A 21,185-nucleotide genomic window follows, 5' to 3' on the forward strand; every position below is an offset into this window, starting at 1 on the left:
TCGAGGAGCAATTGGGTAGTGGTGAACTGTCTGTATATATGGGGGATAGTGAACTGATGTTGACAGAGGTGGGGGAAGGAAACCAGCAACATTTTGCCGAGGGGATGGATGTGTTTGTTGGATTGTGGCAGAGTGGGACAAGGGTGAAGACCTGGGTGGTCAGTCTAATTCATGCTGGAAATTCATACAGATGTTCAAGACAACAGCAGAAGAGCTTATTGAAATGTCTGACTGAAATGCAGGCTGGGAAAAGCAGTGCAATTTACAATACAGCTGAGGATTATAAAGTAATATATTTTACTGAAGTTACCCGAGTGATAGAGATTATAAGCCGAATGTAGACACAAAATGCTGGAGTGCTGGAGCAACTCAGTGGGATAGGCAGCATCTCTGGAGAGAAGGAATGGGCGACGTTTCGGGTCGAGACGCTTCTTCAGACACCATGGGAATGGCTGGCTTCTATTCTAAAAACCGCTATGTTCTACAGGTTGCTTCAAAAGAGATAAAGAGTACAACATTCATAATGGTCTTGATAGAAGAGATGCAGAATTGACCTTTCCCTTGAACCAGAGAGTTAGAGCCTCTAAATAAGATGACCATTTGGAAGGAAATTAGAAGGAATTTCTTTATCCTGGTGTAGAATTTGGAATGTACTACCTCAAAGAGTTTGTATGTTCTCTCTGTGATCGCATGCGTTTTGTCCGGGTGCTCCAGTTTGTAGGTTAAATGTCTTCTGTAAATTTTCCCTAATGTGTAGGATAGTACTCATGTAGGAGCAATTGTTGGTCGGTTTGGACTTGGTGGGCCAAGGGACCATTTTCCACACTGTATCTCTAAAACTAAAAATTAAATCTGAGAAGGTTGATCGATGCTGTCAATCAACCTGCGAGTGCCTCAATCAGAGATAAGAGAATAGATTTAAGATTAATCCGTGACAATTATTAGAGAAAATAAATCAATTGGTAAATGCTTTGGGTACTATTACTGGACACAAAATTACACATACATAAGACTTAAATTATTCCAAAAGATTAAAAAAGCTGAAGATGAAATATAAATTATTGTAGAAAAATAAACAATAAAATTGTTACAGTACACTGTGTAAAGCTGCATGGTGCAACATTATGATGTAACTAAATTCCAAGGTACCTGGTGGCTTTTAAGATGATGGCAGGACTTGCATTTTGAAGAGTTCTGCTTGCCTCAATAGCTGTCATTCCATATGTGCTAACCCCATTAATATGATGGATAAGATCCAATGGTTGCAGACTTCCTTCTGTATCAGCTGCTGAACCTGGTGCAATGCCACTTATGTAAACTGTCTGATATGGTGTATCACTGCCTCCTGCCAGAGAAAGACCTACACAAGACATTTATTCAGATTCAGAAATGGATCAATTGTTAAGCCTTTTCCAAGCAACAACTTGGAATTACACTCTGCTGTATTTAAAAAATAAATAAATACATTATTCAGTACATTGAGCAAATAAATGTGGATAATTTTGATTGTGCAACACAAAAGATGTAATTGAAACTACAACCTGTTTTACATGGAGACTCAAGAGACTACAAATGCTGCAATCTTTATCAAAAACAAGATGCTGGGGGAATTCTACAGGCCATGCAGCAAATGCACAGGGAAATGGACAGACAACATTTTGGGTCGGGATCCATCTTCTGACTTGGAACATCATCTGTCCATTTCCCTCCACAGATACTGTACTGCCTGACCTAATGAATTCCTCCAGTACTTTGAATTTTGAGCCAGTTTACACACCATTAACATTCATTTCTACTGAATTAAAAATGATCACAATGGGTTTCATTTTACATCGATAATTCTTCTATTTTTCTCTCGAGTCACGCTCAAGAATCTTTCTTATTTTTGTGCATCATCTTAATAAATCCTTGTCAAAAATTGAAAGACCTGGCTCTAACAGCATGATAAATTAATGCTAGACTCTCTTTAAATTGATACAGGCCTGCAGCCTGCGCCTTTATTACACAACAGTTTTAGCATGAGGCGATTGGGAGTTAGGTGTGGCCCATGCTGCTGAAAATTGGTAAAACCTTTTAAGTAGAGATAGTTACTCTGGTGGTAGGCAACTGCAAAAACTAAATAACTGATTATCTGACACTTAACAATTACTTTTTTCTTGCTGGAGTAACTTGTCCACAAATACAGAAAGGGTACTGCCAATATTGTCACCGGGTTTCCTTTCCACCATTTAGAAAATATGCTGTCCATCACAGGAAAGGGCAGAATCAAACTGGGGGGGGGGATAAATCACACAAGATGACCTGCTTGGCAGGGTTTCTCCAGATCACTTCCTCCTCTTAGACCCTTTGCTATTGCAACTTACATATGCTACATAAAAAACTGGCTGGTTTATGCTATTAGAAACCACTCCTTTCAAATAACCCCTTTCTCCCATCACCTACTCATGTCACCTCTCCACAATCTTTTATCTCAAGAGAAGAAAGAAAAAGGAAACCTCTGTCAAGCCTGAGGGAAAAGGGAACAACACTTTTGAAAATTCTGTTGTCCAATCTCAGCTTCTTAAGGAATAGCTGAAAGATTGGTTCCTCTTTTAATCTAGAGATGTAGCAGGAAGGATAGTCTTCCTGTGACAAACCTCTGAGAAAGATGTGCAGGAGTGAAGCCAGTGAGGTAGAATGGAGGATTGGTAACAGACTTCTTCAGCTCAACTAAAAATGTGCGTCAGCGTAAAATAGCTGGGAATGCAGTTGCATCCAGCTTCAAACAGAGTCAATGCTTTGCCTGGCACACTAATTTGTACTCATTTTGGTATAAACTTGGCTCTGATGGCCACTCAATGGGGACTGCAGTGTCAACATTATGTCTGCACTCCAGCTTTGCATGAGAACAAGGAAGTGCTAAGGAACAGTCCTAATGTAGTCCTTGGGTCAACGAGAGAGATACCTCCAGTCCTTTTTGGGGATGACAGTGCTAGCTCCAATAATAACCACTTCACCCATGACAGCTAGGTTACAATGTCCTGCTCAGTGGTCCACTGCTTCCTTCAGGGAAATGTCCCAGGAGATTTAGGTTGTCTATCTCTGGGATGCTGGCCAATGTTTTATGGAGCTAGAAATTGAATTTGTCCTTGGCCTCATTAGAGGCTCCCAGGTTTGTGACATATATCCCCCAAATACCATAAAGTGTGAGTTGTAAAATCACAAGATATTCACTTATCCCATACTGGAATAACAAGGCTTGTTTACTTTTGGTCCCAAAACCCAGTCCATGAAAATGGTGCAGCTCTTCCAGATTAGTTTCCCAGGCACACCCACTGCTTATTTCTTTGAAATGTTCGAGCATCCAAGTTACTCTGCTACACAGTGGAAGGACTTTGAGATCAGTCATTGTTGTGAATGTCCAACAGGTCCTCCGGTTTGAGTGAAGTTTGCCAGCATGAGACTGCCTTTAAGCGCACCAGTTACCACATGGATTTTATAGAGCAAAGTGTTGGCCCAGGGGAGGATGAGGGGTGGTGGGGGATTATAGATGACTGGAAACCACATTCTGCTGCACAGACACCAACATGCACGTAAATAGGTTGAATGTACAGGTATATGCTTATTGTCACACAAGCACTCAAGGACACAGGCACTCAGATACAGAAGCCATTGTTCCCTTCTTTGTCCACCTGCTCCAGGGGTGGAGGAAGTAGCAGTAGCTTCTGAAGCAGGGGGGGGGGAGTGTTGGAACAGAGTGGCAGGATTAAAAGAAGAGCGTTAGAGAATATGGTTAAAATCAATGGTGGGTATGGAGACAATGAAGGCATGTGAATTCAGGAATGGGTAGGGTCATTGGCTTACACAATGATGCTTAATGATAGACAGACATATTTCAATTATTTAATCTACGTTTTTTTTAAATTCTGGATGTTTATAAATACAAATATTTCCAATAAATTCCAGTGGTGAAGATTGTACACAACTGGTCAGTGGAGGTCAAATATCGATTTTCAAGAGAGAGCTAGATAGGGCTCTTAAAAATAGTCAGGGGATATGGGGAGAAGGCAGGAACGAGGAACTGATTGGGGATGATCAGCCATGATCACATTGAATGGCGGTCGGTGCTGGCTCAAAGGGCCAAATGGCCTACTCCTGCACCTATTGTCTATTGTCTATTGACTTTGCGACTGTTTGGTTCGCAGCCTGGGCAATGCCCAACAACTCAGCAATGGACGTGAACAAATATGCCGCGGTTGTTACAAACCTCATAAGGAAATGTGTGGACAAGTGTATTCCCACTAAAACCATCCAGGTGTTCCCTAATCAGAAGCCTCTGACGAACCAGAAGGTCTGCAATCCACTGAGGATCAGATCTCGGGCATTCATGTTTGGTGATACAGGGCCAAGGAAGATGTCCAACTACGATCTCGAGAAGACCATCGGGAAAGTGCAGAGACACTTTTGGTCTAAACCGGAAGATTAGACAAACGTTCAGCAGCAGTGTCAGGGCTTGAACACCACTAATTCCAATTAAGGTGAAACAACGTAGTTCAAGTGACAGTAATGCATGACTCTTGGACGAGCTCTAAACCTACTGGCATTCTCAAGGAATTGGGTCTTTGCTCATCCCTATGCAATCTCAATCAGTACAAATTGGCAACACTTTCTCCTTGACGACCATCAGCACAGGAGCACATCATGGCTGCGTGTTCAGTTCCCTGCACCACTCACTCTATACTCACGGCTGTTTACATTTGCCAACAATAGCACTGTTGTTGACGATGAAAGGGAATGGTGAGTCAGATGAAGGGAGGGAGATTGGAAATCTGATTGAATGGTGCCAGAACAATAACTATGCTCTCAACCTTTGCAAGACCAAAGAGCTAATTGTTGACTTTTAAAGAGAGAAGCCAAAGATCCTTCATCAACAGGACTGCGGTAGAGAGAGAGAGTTAAGTTCTATGGTGTGCATAATTCTGAAGATCTGGGCCCAGCACATTAATGCAATCACAATGAAAGCTCAGCAATGCCTCTATCTCCTCAAAAGTTTGAGGAGATGTCTCCAGGTACTCTAGCGGACTTATAACAGTGTACAGTGGAGAGCATCCTGACAGGTTGCATCACAGCCTGGTTCATTAACCCGAACAAACTCAAAGAAGGTTGCAGAAAGTGGTGAATATTGCCCAGTCCATCACAGATATTGACCTCCCCATCATTTAAGGGATCTACAGGAAGTGCTGTCTCAAAGACCCACATTATCCTGGCCATTCTCGCAACTCACTGCTACCATTGGGAAGAAGGTACAGGAGTCAGAGAATCATGACCTCAACATACAGGAACTGCTTCTTCCCACCTGAACTACAAAGTACAAACCTAATCACATCTATACTTCAGCACCAATCTACTATGGACTTTGTTTAGGTTACACTAAGTACACTATGTACTTCAGTTTATCAAAGAGCCCCTTGCCCTTTGATTCCCAGTATGCTACTGATTTTATTCAGTATTTCCCTAGCTGTTGTTATCTGATTGCCCTTGGCCTACTTCACTCCAAGTATCGATTCAAGAGTCAAATTTGTACTTCAGTTTGTACTAGCATCAGCATCGCCATGGACTGCTCTCACCCCAACCATGGACTGTTTACCCTCCTACCATCCGGGAGGCGTACAGGTCTCTCCGTTGCCGAACCAGCAGGTCGAGGAACAGCTTCTTTCCGGCGGCTGTCACTCTACTCAACAACGTACCTCGGTGACTGCCAATCACCACCCCCCCCCCCCCCCCCTCCTCACCCGGACACTTATTATTTTTTATTCAAATCGTTTGCTATGTCGCTCTTCAAGGGAGATGCTAAATGCATTTCGTTGTCTCTGTACTGTACACTGACAATGACAATTAAAATTGAATCTGAATCTGAATCTGTACTATTATGTTCTTGTTACCAAGTATTACTGATAATTTATTGTATTATTGTGTATTATTTGCTGTTGTTGCGTTAATGTGTTTTTAAAGCTGCTGCATGTAATAATTGCATAGTTCTATTCCTGGTGCATGTCGCAAATGAACACACTTGACTCTTGAATCGATACTTGGAGTGAAGCAGGCCAAGGACAATCAGATAACAACAGCTAGGGAAATGTTGAATAAGATCAGTAGCATACTGGGAATCAAAGGGCAAGGGGCTCTTTGATAAGTCCCTTGTCCACAGCTGGTGGTTGATCCTGCCTGGAATATGTTTCCTTTCTGTGCCTGTTTCACATTAGCCTGTCCAGGTGATTGTCCTTTGTGATGGAGCAAAGCCTCTTGTGAGATGTTGTTGAAATCACATGCTGGAAAAGCCAATGTCACAGAAGTTCAAGGGGTTTAGTGAGTTTGAGAGTCACAGGCAGTACCAGTCAGTCCTTGTACAATGCTCGAACTGTGACTGCAGCAGATGAAACAGATATTTAGCAGATGAAACCATAACACTTAATACTCTGGGTACAATTCTGAAATCTGATGCTGCCTGCGCAGAGTTTTCAAGCTCCCCAGTGACCACAGGAGTTTCCCTGATCCCCATTAACAAATTGGCCACTGTTACCGTAAATTCCCCTTTCGTGGGTGGGCGGGAGAAATCATAGGATTATGTGGAGAATAAATGACAAGGAAATTATCGGCGAACAGGATTGCTCTGTGAATCTGTACAGACTTGATAAGATGAATTACTTCCTTCTGCATCATATGACAATAAATTCTCTTGACTTGACTTGATCGTAAAGAAATATGGAAATATGAAATATGTAAATATGAAATAGAAATCTTGCATAATATTGCTTTTCACTATCGTACAATTCCACCAGTTGCTTGTTCTCTCTCCTGTAAACCTTCACTGCTCCAATTCAGCTTCAAACACCGTAAAGCTTTTAAGTGAAAACAGAAAAAGTGTGCGGTACTGCCTTCCCTTAGTTAGGAAACATGCCCAAACAAAGAGAGCATGTTAACTAGCAGATAAAGTGCTTTAAGTAAAGCAGCCTTATCTTCCTGTTGCAGTCCTGGATTACTGGGAAAATGTGTCATGTTGCAAGTCATTTAAATGGGGGGTGGAAGGGGGGGTTGCAGGGGCTGACAAGGTTCACAAAGGGCGTTTGCATAGTACAGTACTTTTAAAATAATTCTGGTCTGTGCTCAGGGTGTGCCAGGAGCAGCCAGGCACGATACAATGAATTCTTCCTCTGAATGTATGTGCATTGTTTGATTATGATATGGCTTTTTTGGCAGCTGAAAAGAAGAAAAGTGACATCAAATTTCCAAGCAACTGGATCTACTTCATTTCTGTCATTACTCACTAATAACTAATAACTAATAACTGCAAACTTCATTTCAAATTGTGACAAACCACCCACTTTCAGAAAGTAGACAGGCATTCTCCAACATACGTTTGCCTTTCAGGTGAACATAGAAACATAGAAAATAGGTGCAGGAGGAGGCCATTCGGCCCTTTGAGCCAGCACCACCAGTCATTGTGATCATGGCTGATCGTCCCCTACCAATAACCCGTGCCTGCCTTCTCCCCATATCCCTTGACTCCACTATCCCCTAGAGCTCTATCTAACTCTCTCTTAAATCCATCCAGTGAGTTGGCCTCCACTGCCCTCTGTGGCAGAGAATTCCATAAATTCACAACTCTCTGGGTGAAAATGTTTTGTCTCACCTCAGTCTTAAATTACTTTCCCTTTATTCTAAGACTGTGGCCCCCTGGTTCTGGACTCGCCCCACATTGGGAACATTTTTCCTGCATCTAGCTTATCCAGTCCTTTTATAATTTTATATGTTTCTATAAGATCCCCCTCATCCTTCTAAACTCCAGTGAATACAAGCCTAGCCTTTTCAATCTTCCTTCGTATGACAGTCCTGCCATCCCAGGGATCAATCTCATGAACCTACGCTGCACTGCCTCAATCACAAGGATGTTCTTCCTCAAATTAGGATGCCTAACATACAGTGTCATTGCGATAATACCTGGCAATAAAACATAGAAAATACGTGCAGGAGTAGCCCATTCGGCCCTTCGAGCCAGCACCGTCATTCAATGTGATCATGGCTGATCATCCACAATCAGTACCCCGTTCCTGCCCATAACCCTTGATTCCACTAGCCCTAGGAGCTCTATCTAACTCTCTTTTGAATGCATCCAGCAAATCGGCCTCCACTGCCTTCTGAGGCATTTAACTACTAATTTATTTTCGAAGTCACACGAGTGACTACGTGAAGAGCCCGCCAGCCCGCATGCACGTCAATACGCACATGGGGCGAGAGTCGGAACAGTTCGCAACTGCTCTGGCAGCTAAGTTCATTTTATTTTCAGTGGGCCGCTGCGGCAGTGGGCCCGGAGTAGCTGATGGAGGCGGCCGGTCTTGGGCCACTGTGGACGCTCCATTAGGAGCTAGATTCAATTTGCGGCTGCCGCCGTTGGAGCTCTGTATGGGAGCAGGCGGCCGAATTTGGAGGCCGCCGTGGAAGCTTCATAGGAGTTCGGTTTCGTGGATGCCGGCTTGGTGCTCCAAACGGGAGCAGCCAGCTGGATTTTAGGCCACCGTGGAAGCTCCATTAGGAGTTGGGGCTGCCGGCGCGGCTAGGGAGCCCGCTAGGGAGCAGACGGTAGTTTAAATTAGCCGCAGCTAGGTTTACGCTCGCTGCTAAAGATAACAGCAGCCGGTGCTTTTGAAAATTAGCTGCGGCCAGGGCAACGAACGCTAGGTAAGCTCAGCTGCCATAGCGCCAAACATTTTTAAAACTTAGATGCTGCTGAAGCAGCATACGCTATAGACTATTTAGTGTGTGCTCTATTTATAGGGGCATTTCGATATACTACAGAGGTCTTTAATTGAAGTCAAAAATCTGAAGAACTGTTTAAGGCAGTTATAAATAGAGCTGGCAGTTTTTAATAGCGGTTGCTGTTCGGTCACGTTTTTGACTACCGCAGCAGATAGGACATTTATTATCCTACAACATATGGTGTAGTAAAATTTGACTTGCCATTACGGCACAGAATGAGGTTCCGCTGGAGTGGGCGGCTGTTCGGAGGAACTCTATTGAGGCACCAGAAGGGAGCTCCTGGCTTGGGAAGCCTTTTTTCAGCTGTGTCCATTAGACACCTGTGGAGCAATACCTGGTGCAGGGTTGCGTCATGATAATTTCCGCTCAGTAGAAGGGACTGTTGGAAATCTTTCATAAGAGACCCCAACCATGTGGATATCGATAAAACAGTCGAATCTTTGATCCAAAGGGGCTATGCTTCTGTTTAATCATATGAACAAACTATGTTCCGGATACCGGAGGCATTACAGATGGCTCCAGCTATTTGCCAGGTGACAACACCTGGCAGGGTTGCAGTATTTCTCCTACTCTGTCTAGCAGACTATCGGGAAGAGGTGACTCCGATTATAATGCTGGCTCATCCGAGTCATATGGGGGCCAGAGGCCTGAGGAAACAGCACCTGGTACAGGTAGAACGCTGAGAATTCGTGGTTACTCTTATAGTCAAGAGTTGACAGGGAACTTGTATTCCCACATCAAAGGGAGACTGTGTTTTCAGCTCTAGTCATAAGGTTCTGATTATATGTTATCAGCGAAATGTATCAATAACTAGATAATGCATCTTCCGCTGTAAGAGAAGCCAAAAAATTCTCTGACCTTATTGTCAATAGAGGAACAGTGGTTCCGAGGGGAACCCAGTTTAAGATGGATGATTTAGTTTCTGCAATTTAACTGATTCAGAGAATCAATCTTGAAGATGCATATTTTGCCATATCTATACACATGAGGCACAGATTATCTGGTGTTTAATAACAAAGCCAGTGGTGGAAGCCAATGCTGCCCTACTCAGATCTAAGGGCATTGTGGCATTGAGTTTTAGATAACATGCAACATTTTGCAGCTGATAAAACTTAAGGGTTATCAGTCGATACCTCTTGCAATATAAGTATGAGGCAACATGAAATTTAATAGTGACAATTTTGCCTATTCATTCAGGCCATGGTAAGGCGGATGAAGCAACTCCTATTTACTCACTCACGAGTGATGGCTGGGGCAGCCTGTCTTCTCGGGCAGCTAGCTCTGCACGATTGTATGGTAAATTTGTGAACAAAATATGTGAGTTATTTTTTAAATGGAAGTAACAGAGGTTTTGTGTGGCTTTCAGTTTGAGCCTATGTGATAGCACAATTGACATTGCTTGTGCTGCTTTGTCATTCTCTATAGTACCATAAGTGAGACAATAAATTATTGGTTATTCACTCACTGTTCACTAATGTTATGCAGGGTGTCTTTTATATGACCACTCTAATAGCCTACACTCATTGTAGTGTACGATGTATATCAGTAAATTATTATGCAAATATTATTCTACTGTATTTCTAATGGGAGCAGTATTTTTAAGATGATTATGTTTCAGTAACTGATCTTAGGGTAGTTTGAAATGGGTATGATTGCGTACATTTGAAGTTGACAACATACCCACCAGAGCAGAGATTGGGGGTGCCATTAGGTATACGTGCACTGAGCTTGCTAGTACCTATGAGATGAAAGATAGTTTCTTTGTTGTTATTCAATAGTCTCAAGATATTGCTGATGGCTCATTAGCAGCCAATAGAATGGATAGTTCCCTTTCATCATACAACAAGAGGCTTACATAGTGCATGTTAATAAATTATAACATTTGGTTGAATATGTCTGAATATTTGCAGATAGAACTCTGCACAATGTTGCATGAGTAATTGTCCAACTCAAAGTCAATTGGGACTATGGTCCGGTTAAGAACAATGGCCATGTATGCAAGTTAGCATCATGGTATTGATAACCCATGTTTTTTCTACCATTAATGGTTTATCTGTTTAAGTGTTTCACACACAGATTGGGTTACTGCATGAAACCACAGAGTTTTGAAGACTTCAGGTAGTCACTCACGTGACTTTGAGATATAATAGAAAGATTAAACGAGAACTTACCGTTTGAAGTTTGATCTTTATTTTATGAGAAGTTGAAGTGAGGGAATAAGTGCCCTCCACTCCCAACCCTACTTCTCATAAAGATCATTCGGTAGTTCTAAGGTCGTTAATCTTTCTATAGTTTGAGTTCAGCAACTAGTCTGTGGTTTCATACAGCTGCTCTGAAGATTGACGCGCATGCGGGCTGGCGGGCTCTTCACATATTCACTCACTTTAACTTCTCATAAAATTAAGATCAAACTTCAAACGGTAAGTTCTCGTTTAATCTTTCTATTTAGTACCCAAGTTAAATTAATGAGCCTGTATAACTTCCTATATCTGACACTATCCTTCATAAATGTTAATTATGCATCAATACATCTTATTTTATAAACTTAACAAATTCCTTGATTCCCTTGATTCCAAATACAAAATAATGGAATGGACCTTGTTCCTGGTTTATTCAGGGCCACTTCCCCAACTGCTTCTCCAAGACATTCAAATAAAGTTGTAGATAAGAGTCTAGTAACTTACGTGATCATTAGATATGCCTGTCTGTTTGTTAAATATGTGGAACAGTCTTTGTTCCAGGCTTATTCCAGGCATATTCAGGACCATGCCCTCATCTCATTCTCCAATACCTTCACATCTTAAAAGTTTCATCATTCTCACTGTCAGTTTACGTGGTCCCTCTCAGTCACTTTCCTATCTAGATCTCTCATATATATGTTTACAATAGCAATCTCATTTTCAGGCTTATATTAAACTGCATCAAAGTAGTAATAATGACAATGTCTTAAATTCAGTAACTATTTACACAGTTCTAATTCTGTAACTATTATTACAAAGGCAAGAAAAACAACGGTTTATAATCAATCTTTACCTGTTTCATGCTCGTGACATGTCATTGTGATATCAGGGAGCATATCCGGCTTGATTGGAAATTCTGGTATCTCTAGTACCCGTCCGATTACTAAAGTGACTGTATCTGGGGTAGATCGAAGAAAATCCACTGCTTCTGTATGACTCATACTGGTGATGTCAACGCCATTCACCTATGACAAGCAGTGGCAAAGAACAACCAAAGCTGTTATCATGCAAGGCATATCGTCCAAATACATGAGTCATCCAACGAAAAACCCACGCATGCTTAAGACATCTCGACTTGTGCCTGGACTTGTTCCGTCTGTAAGCATTAGCACACATAAAGCAAGCTTTGTAAACCAATTCTGTTATTTGTGTAAGATGGAACTGCAGATGCTGGTTTAAACCGAAGTTAGACACAAAAAGCTGGAGTAACTCAGCAGGACAGGCAGCATCTCTGGAGAGAAGGAATGGGTGATGATTCGGGTCGGGTCTGAAGAAGGGTCTCGACCCAAAACATTACCCATTCCTTCCCTCCAGAGATGATGCCTGTCCCGCTGAGTTACTTCAGCTTTTTGTGTCTGTCTTCAATTCTGTTAGTTACTCATTTGATATGAAATTCTGTAGTTAATAATTGTAATAGATACATAGAAAATAGGTGCAGGAGTAGGCCATTCGGTACTTCGAGCCTGCACCGCCATTCAATATGATCATGGCTGATCATCCAACTCAGTATCCCGTACCTGCCTTCTCTCCATACCTTTAGCCACAAGGGCCACATCTAACTCCCTCTTAAATATAGCCAATGAACTGGCCTCAACTACCCTCTGTGGCAGAGAGTTCCAGAGATTCACCCCTCTCTGCGTGAACATTTTTTTTTTCACTCCATAGTTTTTCACTCCATAGTTACAATATGCACCGCATAACAATGGATCTGTTAAATTTCTATTATTCCCATCTTTCAAGTAATTCTATTAATCCCGTCTTTCAAGTATTTTGTTGCATTTCAACAGGACCACCTGTGTAAACTTGTTCTTGTAAAGCAGTTCTGAGCAATAAAAACAATATTTTCTTGAGACTCACAAGCTTGAAATATTTCAGATGCATTTAGTTAAGATTATAAATTAGATTTAATGTGTTCTGCATTCAGTTTTTTAAATGCCTCATGAAAAATACAGCAATCAAACATGTGGGCATATTACATAATGTAAAGCTGTGAGCTCAGGCTTCCCTAATATTGCAAAGAACAAAGGCAACTGGAGGACAATGATTATTTCAATAGTTCAAAAAGCCATTTTAATTGTGTTCTTTTTAGATGTTATAGAAATTACATACATGAGGAAGAATTTGTTTTTAAGTTTTAGAGTCATCATTTAACAATTTTGAAATCTAATTTTACCCGAGTTAGAGTGGGAGATTATTTGGATTATTTTGGTTTACCTGTCCAAAATGACATATCACATCATCCTGAATGATTTTCCAGTTTTCCTGTTCATTACATTATAGTAACTCTTTTCAAGTGTACTCTGATAATGTTGTCTTTCCAAATTATAGCCTGCACTATTTTTTGAGCTTGAAGTATTAATGCAGGAAGCTGCTCATCTTATCTGAGCTGACCTATACATTACAGCTGTAATAATGTAGAAACAACTAACTGCAACTGCTGGTTTACAAAAAAAGACAGAAGGTGCTGGAGTAACTCAGTGTGTCAGGCAGCATCCCCAGTGGACACGGATAGTTCATAAGTGATAGGAGCAGAATTAGGCCATTCAGCCCATCAAGTCTATTCCGCCATTCAATCAGAGCTGATCTACCTTGCCTTCTTAATCCCATCCTCTCCTCATCCAGACTTTTCACTATTCGGTAGGTTTCAATGAGGTTCCCCCCACATCCTTCTAAATTCCATTGAGTACAGGCCCAGTGTGGTCAAACGCTCATCATATGTTAACCCAATAATCCAAGTATCATTCTCGTAAACCTCCTCTGGACCCTCTCCAGCACCAACACATCCTTCCTCAGATATGAGGCCCAAAATTGCTCAGCGCCTTATAGAGCCCCAGCATTACATCCCTGTTTTTGTATTCTAGTACTCTCAAAATAAAAGCATTGCATTTGGCTCAAAATAAAAGCTAGCATTGCGATAGCTGACGTTTCAGGTCAGGACCCTTCTTCAAACTAATTGTAATGGGGTGTGGTGGTGTGTGTGTGTGTTTTGGGGAAGAAAGCTGCAAGAGTCCAACTATCTGCCTGTCAAACCTCCTCCCCCCCCCCCCCCCCCCCCCCCCATTCCCCCCCCCCCCCCCCCTCGCCTGTGCTCACCTATTACCTGCCACACTTTGTCCTGCCCCTCCTCCTTTACAGCTTTCTTACTCTCACTTCTCACCCCACTTATGGTCAGTCTGAAGGGCAGCAACCTGAAATGTGACCAATCCATGTTCTCCAGGGATGCTGCCTGACCTGTTACTTCAGCAGTTTGTATAATTTTTTCTACAGCTATAATAATGTAGTTGACAATTAGCTGTCCTCTGTAGCAGCCCAGCAAGCTGATAATTGTACCAAACGATATAAGAAATGATAAAAAATAAAACCAAATTGACTACATGGCAATTAGTGGGCATCAATCTTGATAATGACACACCCAGTCCTGTAAACAATGCAAATCTGTTCCATAGACCTGTTATATATGTCATAAATCTGTTACATCTGTAAAACCAAACTTTTCAACCAGTCTCCCAGATTCCTTCAGTACCGTCCCAGGATACATTCTATTTATGCGGAGGTACTGATCCCCTAGCGTATACAAGTTGAGAAAATATCTCTGGGAGTCATCAGTAATGATTTTAGACAGATATAGTCTCATAGTATGCAAATCATGGGGAATAACGTCAATCACTACACACATCAGCTAACAATCACTACTATTTACATATCAGTCTGAAGCAGTACTGATGAGAACACCCAGCATTAAGTTGCATTAAGCACTCTGTCCACATGCAACAGGACCTCAACATGATTCTAGCTTGGACCAGTAAGTTGCATGCAACATTCCCACCATACAACAACTGGGATGAACTACCTCCAACAAGAGATAGTGAAATTCTCTGCAATATCATTTCAAAATCCCCAACGATATAAAAAAGCCCACAATAACTTAAATGTGGAGGTGTTGGAAATCTGAAATAAATCAGAATTTGTTGGAAATACTCAACGGGTCAGGCAGCATCTGTAGAAAGAAAGCGTTAACAATTCAGGTCGATGATACTTCATTACAACTTGCTAATCCCTATGCAAACTATACAAGGCTGGTTTTCTGAAATCAGCCATAGTATTATATAGAGACAGAGACTATTGGAAATAGAGCATCATATAGTTTGGTCTAGACTTCCTGTGACATATTTTTGTTGTACAAGGATGTTTTTTTTCCCAAGTCTGCCAAGATTTCTTGATCCCTTTCAACTTTCTGCTAAGCTGTTTCAACACTTCTTATGCAACTTATTTTTTGTCCACAACATGGGCATCATCTGCATATTTAACATAATCAGAAATTCTCATTCAAACCAAAGCAAAACATCCAAGATAGGTTCCTATGCAACAGAATTGTTTCATAATATTTTCTTAACAAGCCCTCAAATTTTCTCATTCTACGCCAAATTTATTATTTCTTCCACGACGTTTCACAAATGCTCAAGTTTTAATCCAGTTACCCAAGCATGAGAAACTGTACTCGCATGGTGTAGGATTTTGTACAAGCTTCTTGGGACATAATTTCCTAAAAAGTACCTGAGCAATTTCTGGGGCACTATTTTAATCTTCTAAATTTGTCAATGAGAATTATGAATGGTCCTTCCATAAGTTAGTACTATTCTATCCACCTCTACCCTTTGAAGGACATTGGATTTAGGAACCAAAACGCTACCATGCGGAGAACTGTATCCTAAACTCTGTATTTTCCCCTTTGCTCGATCTATTGTACTTGAGTTGCATTGTTCGGATCTAAGTCAGGCATATCTGATTTTGGAGAGCATGCAAGACAAAGCTTTCACTGTTCCTTGTTGCATGTGACAATAATAAACATAAACCTATAATCTAGAGTTTGTCTTTGTTTCAGTATGGATTTATGCACGTGTTGTTCATTGATTGACCATACCATAATGAGCCTGTCGCCAGGCCTCAACCGTCCATCACACTTAGCAGGGTCCTGGATTACGTCATGAATGTAGCAACCAGCGTCATCATCCCCTTTTGTCACAGTGAAACCGAGACTTCCCATTTCTGTTTTTTTCAATGTAACGTGCAACTCTGCTTCCTACAACAAAGGAAATGCTGGTTATGTTACAGCAAGCAGCTGGCATTGACGTGAATGAATAAACTCTGTTACAAAGGTTGAGGGGAGACTTGATATAAGTATATAACATTATAAGGGTAAACAGTCAGAATCTTTTTCCCAGAATGGAAATGTGAAAGACTAGTGGGCATAGCTTTAAGGTGAAAGGGGCAAACTTTAAAAGGTGATGTGTGGGGCAAGTTTTTGTTTCCACAGTGGCTGGTGGGCACCTGGATAGGGCTGCTAAGTGTGGTGGTGAAGGCAGATATGATAGTGTCATTTAAGGGGCTTTTGGATAGGCACGTGAATGTGCAGGGAATGGAGGTTTAGGTATCGGGTGAAGGGAGATGAGATCTGTAGATTGATGGTGCATCTGAGCCAATCACACACAAGCCAGCATCACTAACTCCACCCCTCTATAACACTTATACTAACACCGGTTCCCAGCACTTCAGTTCGAGCAGCCAGGATGCACTGATAACCTGTTGTCCTCAACGCTGCTAAGTGCTCATTAAATACGTGTTTAAAGCAGACACTGACTTTGGCTCTGGTTTACAAGATCAATTTAACTCGGCATCATGTTCGGCACAAACATTGTGGTCTGAAGGGCATGTTCCTGTGCTGCACTGTTCGATGTTCCATGTGAATGGCCCAGAAGCTGCCATCGGTTTCAAAGCACAATGACTGCAAACATTGCCTGTTTTGTCTCAAAATTTGAGCCAAAGTAATGATAACTGATCATCTAATCAGAAATTAAATCCATTACTTCAAATTACATTACACAAGAAATAAAAGCAGGAGTTAATCTATCTTAAAAAGATGCCACAATGATCGTAATCCTTACCGGCTGCAATTCTACCTCCTGCTCATCTTCCTTGTGTTTTCTAGTGTCCTCCTGTTGCTGCGCTGTATTCAAAGAGGATAACGATTCCACTTCTGAACTTGGGCCAGAACTAATGTACTTCTCATCGACTGGAGTAGGAGAGGGGACTTCAGGTTCAAGTCCACAACCTTGCTCTGTTGTAAAGTCAAGAGTCATTGGTGAAGGTGGCTTTCTGGAACATAATTAGGATTTGAAAAAGCTTGAATTAGATGTCTAGTAACATACAGTCACCGGTGAACTAAATGATATCAACAAAGAAGTGACTTATTTTTGCACTCTGATCAGCAGATACTAAATTAAAAATAGGAAGGTGTAAATTCTCCCAGCATTTAGAGCAAGGAATCATAATCTGAATATATACCTAGCTTTGGAGCAGCAATGTACTTCCCTGACAAATTCTTCTCATGCCACCACTAATCCAGTCCCCTTTAGAACACCACGATCTCTCTCTTTACCATCTCACCAAGTACAGTTCTTCAGATTCTACTTCACCTAATTCGTCAGATTCTTCAACTTCAACTACCGGTAATTCATAACTATATCATGTAAAGAAAAGCATAGTCTGAGCATGTTTCTCATTTGGACCGTAGGAACAGCTAGCCTTTCCTACACAGTTTTGAAAACCAGTTTTCAGCCACCTCAGTGTCTTTATCTTGCTGAGATTCCAGTTGCTTCTTCTTCTAAGGTAAAGATTGATAAAAGGTACTTATTTTGTATCATGACCATGATATCTGCTTCCATTATATGCCAGCAGTCTGTTTGTTTTTTCATTATTTTTTGAGTGTGTTAAAAGTTTGTTTTAATGTTCTTTCCGTTTGTTCTATGTGGGGGAGGGGGGAGGGGATCGGGGGAAACTTTTTTCAAGTTCTTACCGTGCTGGAGATGTGACTAATTTTCGGATCACATTCTCCGGCACGCTCTGCGGCCTTCCATCGATGGAGCTGGAAGCCTCCTTGGACTGACTTTGAGCCCTATCGCGGGGCACGGACTTAACATCGGAGCTGATCCCTTGCCTGGGGTCGGTCCCACCACGGGCTTACCATCAAAAGCTTGCAGTCTTTGGGAGAGGCGAGTCGGGAAGCTCTAACGTCGCGGAAGGTTCGACCAGCCCCGACGCGAGGTTCGATCGCCCAGCGCGGGGGAGCTGACATCCCCCCGATGTGGGAGCTGATCGCCTCGACGTGGAGGGCCCAAACGCTGCCGGCTACGGGAGTCAAGATCGTCCCGTCAACGGGGGCTCGAGGCCCCCAACCGAGGAAGAACTAAGGGAAGGACTTGAACTTTCACCTGCCATCACAGTGAGGAATGTGTAGGAGTCACTGTCGTGGATGTTCATGTTAAAATGTGTTTTTGAGTGATCTGTTGCTTTTAATTGTATGACTGACCTGGCCAATGAAATTCCTCGTATGTTGTAAAACATACTTGGCGAATAAAGTGATTCTGATTCTGATTCTGATTACATCTCTTTTTCATACTGTTATCTTGTTACCAGTTGGTTACTTACATCTTTCCATGTATCTTTCTATGTTTGCTACCAATCTCGCTGTCATTTGCTACTCTTATTTTCTTTTTTGCTTTTCCTGGGAACATTCTATAATTAGCTAGTTTTTCCTTCGTGTTGGCAACCTCTTGTACCAAGAGCCCTGTTTAGTTTAGTTTAATCTGGAGATACAGCACGGAAACAAGCCCTGCGGCCCACCGAGTCCGCACCAACCAGTGATCCCTGCACATTAACACTACCTTACACACACAAGTGACATTTATTTTACATTTATACTAAGCCAATTTACCTACGAACCTGTAGGTCTTTGGAGTGTGGGAGGAAACTGAAGATCTTGGAGAAAACCCACGTGGTCATGGGGAGAACGTGCAAACTCCGTACAAACAAGCACCCGTAGTCGCGATCGAACATAGGTCTTTGGCTCTGTAAGCACTTTAAGGCAGCAACTCTACCGCTGCACCACCGTGCCGCCCACTGTTTTCCTACTTTATTTTACTTTTTAGATATTCAAGGAGGTCTCATTTCAACTTTCCTACTTTGCTACCTGGGGTGGGAGATTGCAACCTCCATGTGGTCCACCCTGTTTCGACTAATGCAATCAACCCGAAGTGCACAAACAAATAGATCAAATAGAACAAGTTAATCTATAACTTTAGGCTGTGCACGCCATACGCAAGAAGAAGACTTTGCTACCTTATGGGAATGTACATAGATTACACCTCAACCATCTCTTTCAGAAATGCTGCCAGTTGTTCAATTGTAGTTTGTTAATCTGATAACCATTGATCCTCATTTAGTTTGTCCAGATTTATTCGCATCCCGATGAAATCTAGAGTGGTCCTCATCCTTTTCCAAAGTTATACGGCTGTGCATGGCTGTGGAAAGCATCTTGTCCGGAAATATGTTCCGGACAAGATGCTTGTCCGGAACATATTTGTCCGGAACACAAGATGCTTGTCTGGAAATATTAACATCTGGTTTGGGAATTGCTCTGCCAAGGACAAGAAGGCTCTGCAGAGAGTAGTGCGTTCGGCCGAATGCACTATGGGAACTTCACTCGCCCCCCTGCAGGAACTATACATCAGGAGGTGCAACTCCAGAGCCAATAAAATCATGGGAGACCTCTTCCACCCCTACAACGGACTGTTCCAGCTGCTACGGTCAGGCAAACGCCTCCGTTGCCATGCTGTGAGAACGGAGAGGTTGAGAAGGAGTTTCTTCCCAGAGGCCATTCGGACTGTAAACTCCTATCTCACCAGGACTAACTTTACTGAACGTTTTTCCTTCCAATATTTAATATGTAAAATAATATGTGTGTTTATGATTCTGTTTATAGTTTGTTTGGTTGTTTGTTTGTTTGTCTTTTTGCACAAAGTCCGCGAGCATTGCCACTTTTCATTTCACTGCACATCTCGTATGTGTATGTGACGAATAAACTTGACTTGACTTGACCTAAGTTTGGTAGAATATATGCCTACATAAAATCAACAAATACGCCTGGTGTTTGCCTAAATTTCGCAACAGCATATGGAAAAGCAAAAATAAAAATCAATTTTGATGAAATAGGACTTGAATGTTTCCAAATTAATTGATTTTGTAGCATATTTCCATTCATGCAAAGTAATGTACTTCACCTGCTAACAATCTAAGGTGTTGAGAAAACATCAAATACATTGTACATTATTGTACTTGTGTGAAAAGATGAGATGAGTCAGTGAATTAAGAAACATGGTCACTGAGACTTATGAGGAATACATTTAAAGTTTTGCTATAATTTCAAGGGAAGATTGCCACAAGTAATTTTATTGAGCAACCCATTGATCCTGAGATGAAATTATAACAGGAAAATGGGGAAAAATTCTATGCAGTTTCTCAAATTTTGGTTTAAAAATGGACACAAACTATATACAACCTTCATTTTTTCTGATGTGGCAAAGTTATAATGAATAGTATATGTAGCTTCAATGATGGATATGCAGTACAAGCTGACGGAGGATATGCGATGCACTCCTCATCAAATTGCCTAACCATGAAAAATAATCAACAAACCTATTAATTAACTGATTACAATGTATAAAAGCACCGAAATGACTATTAAATTTGTATCGTGGTCATGGTTTCTGTAAGTATTTGCCGTATAATGCATGATTCTGAGAAACAATTTTGACCCAATCTGCAACTAATACGAAGACTGCCTCTGATCAGTTTCACATTACTTGGCTCCACACTGCCTCAGCTCAGGTGCTGCCCTCACCCATAACTTGAACTACTTCAGCACATTGCTGGCTGCTTCCTGCTTATACCATCTGCAAATTTTAGGTCACCTAACTATGTACCAGGTTCTGTTCAATCAGCACCCAATGCTGGGTTAAGCGGGGGCTTTGCATAAAGTGATGCTTCGCTTTTGAAAATGTCATCCTCATTCCCAACTCCCTCTTTGGTCTCAGCTCTCTCTCTGAATCTCTATTTAAAATCTCCATATGGTCTACAACAATTTTTACTCTCCAAATTCTGACCTATTGAGCATTCAGGATTTTAACATCAGGTCCTTAACTGCAACACTGATGGTCAAGTCCATAACTTCTGAACCTCAAGCCCGGAATCTCAAATCTTTCCGCCTTTCCATCTCTCTTTCGCTCTTTCTTTAACATTGCCTTAAGTGGTTCAATC

At 41.7% G+C, this 21,185-nt stretch overlaps 1 protein-coding gene across 3 annotated transcripts in view; it reads right to left on the bottom strand.

The window, feature by feature from the left end:
- Positions 1-21,185, bottom strand: part of ptpn13 (protein tyrosine phosphatase non-receptor type 13) — a 236,941-nt gene that overhangs the window by 40,281 nt on the left and 175,475 nt on the right. For all 3 annotated transcript variants that reach the window (XM_055640029.1, XM_055640022.1, XM_055640017.1), the window contains 4 exons: positions 16,976-17,186; positions 15,955-16,113; positions 11,827-11,998; positions 1,150-1,360 (listed from right to left, as the gene is read on the bottom strand). In XM_055640029.1, coding sequence (XP_055496004.1) covers positions 1,150-1,360; positions 11,827-11,998; positions 15,955-16,113; positions 16,976-17,186 — 753 coding nt within the window. The remainder of the gene's footprint in view (positions 1-1,149; positions 1,361-11,826; positions 11,999-15,954; positions 16,114-16,975; positions 17,187-21,185) is intronic.

Source organism: Leucoraja erinacea, chromosome 1 (genome assembly GCF_028641065.1).
Source record: "Leucoraja erinacea ecotype New England chromosome 1, Leri_hhj_1, whole genome shotgun sequence".
Classification (NCBI taxonomy): Eukaryota; Metazoa; Chordata; class Chondrichthyes; order Rajiformes; family Rajidae; genus Leucoraja; species Leucoraja erinaceus.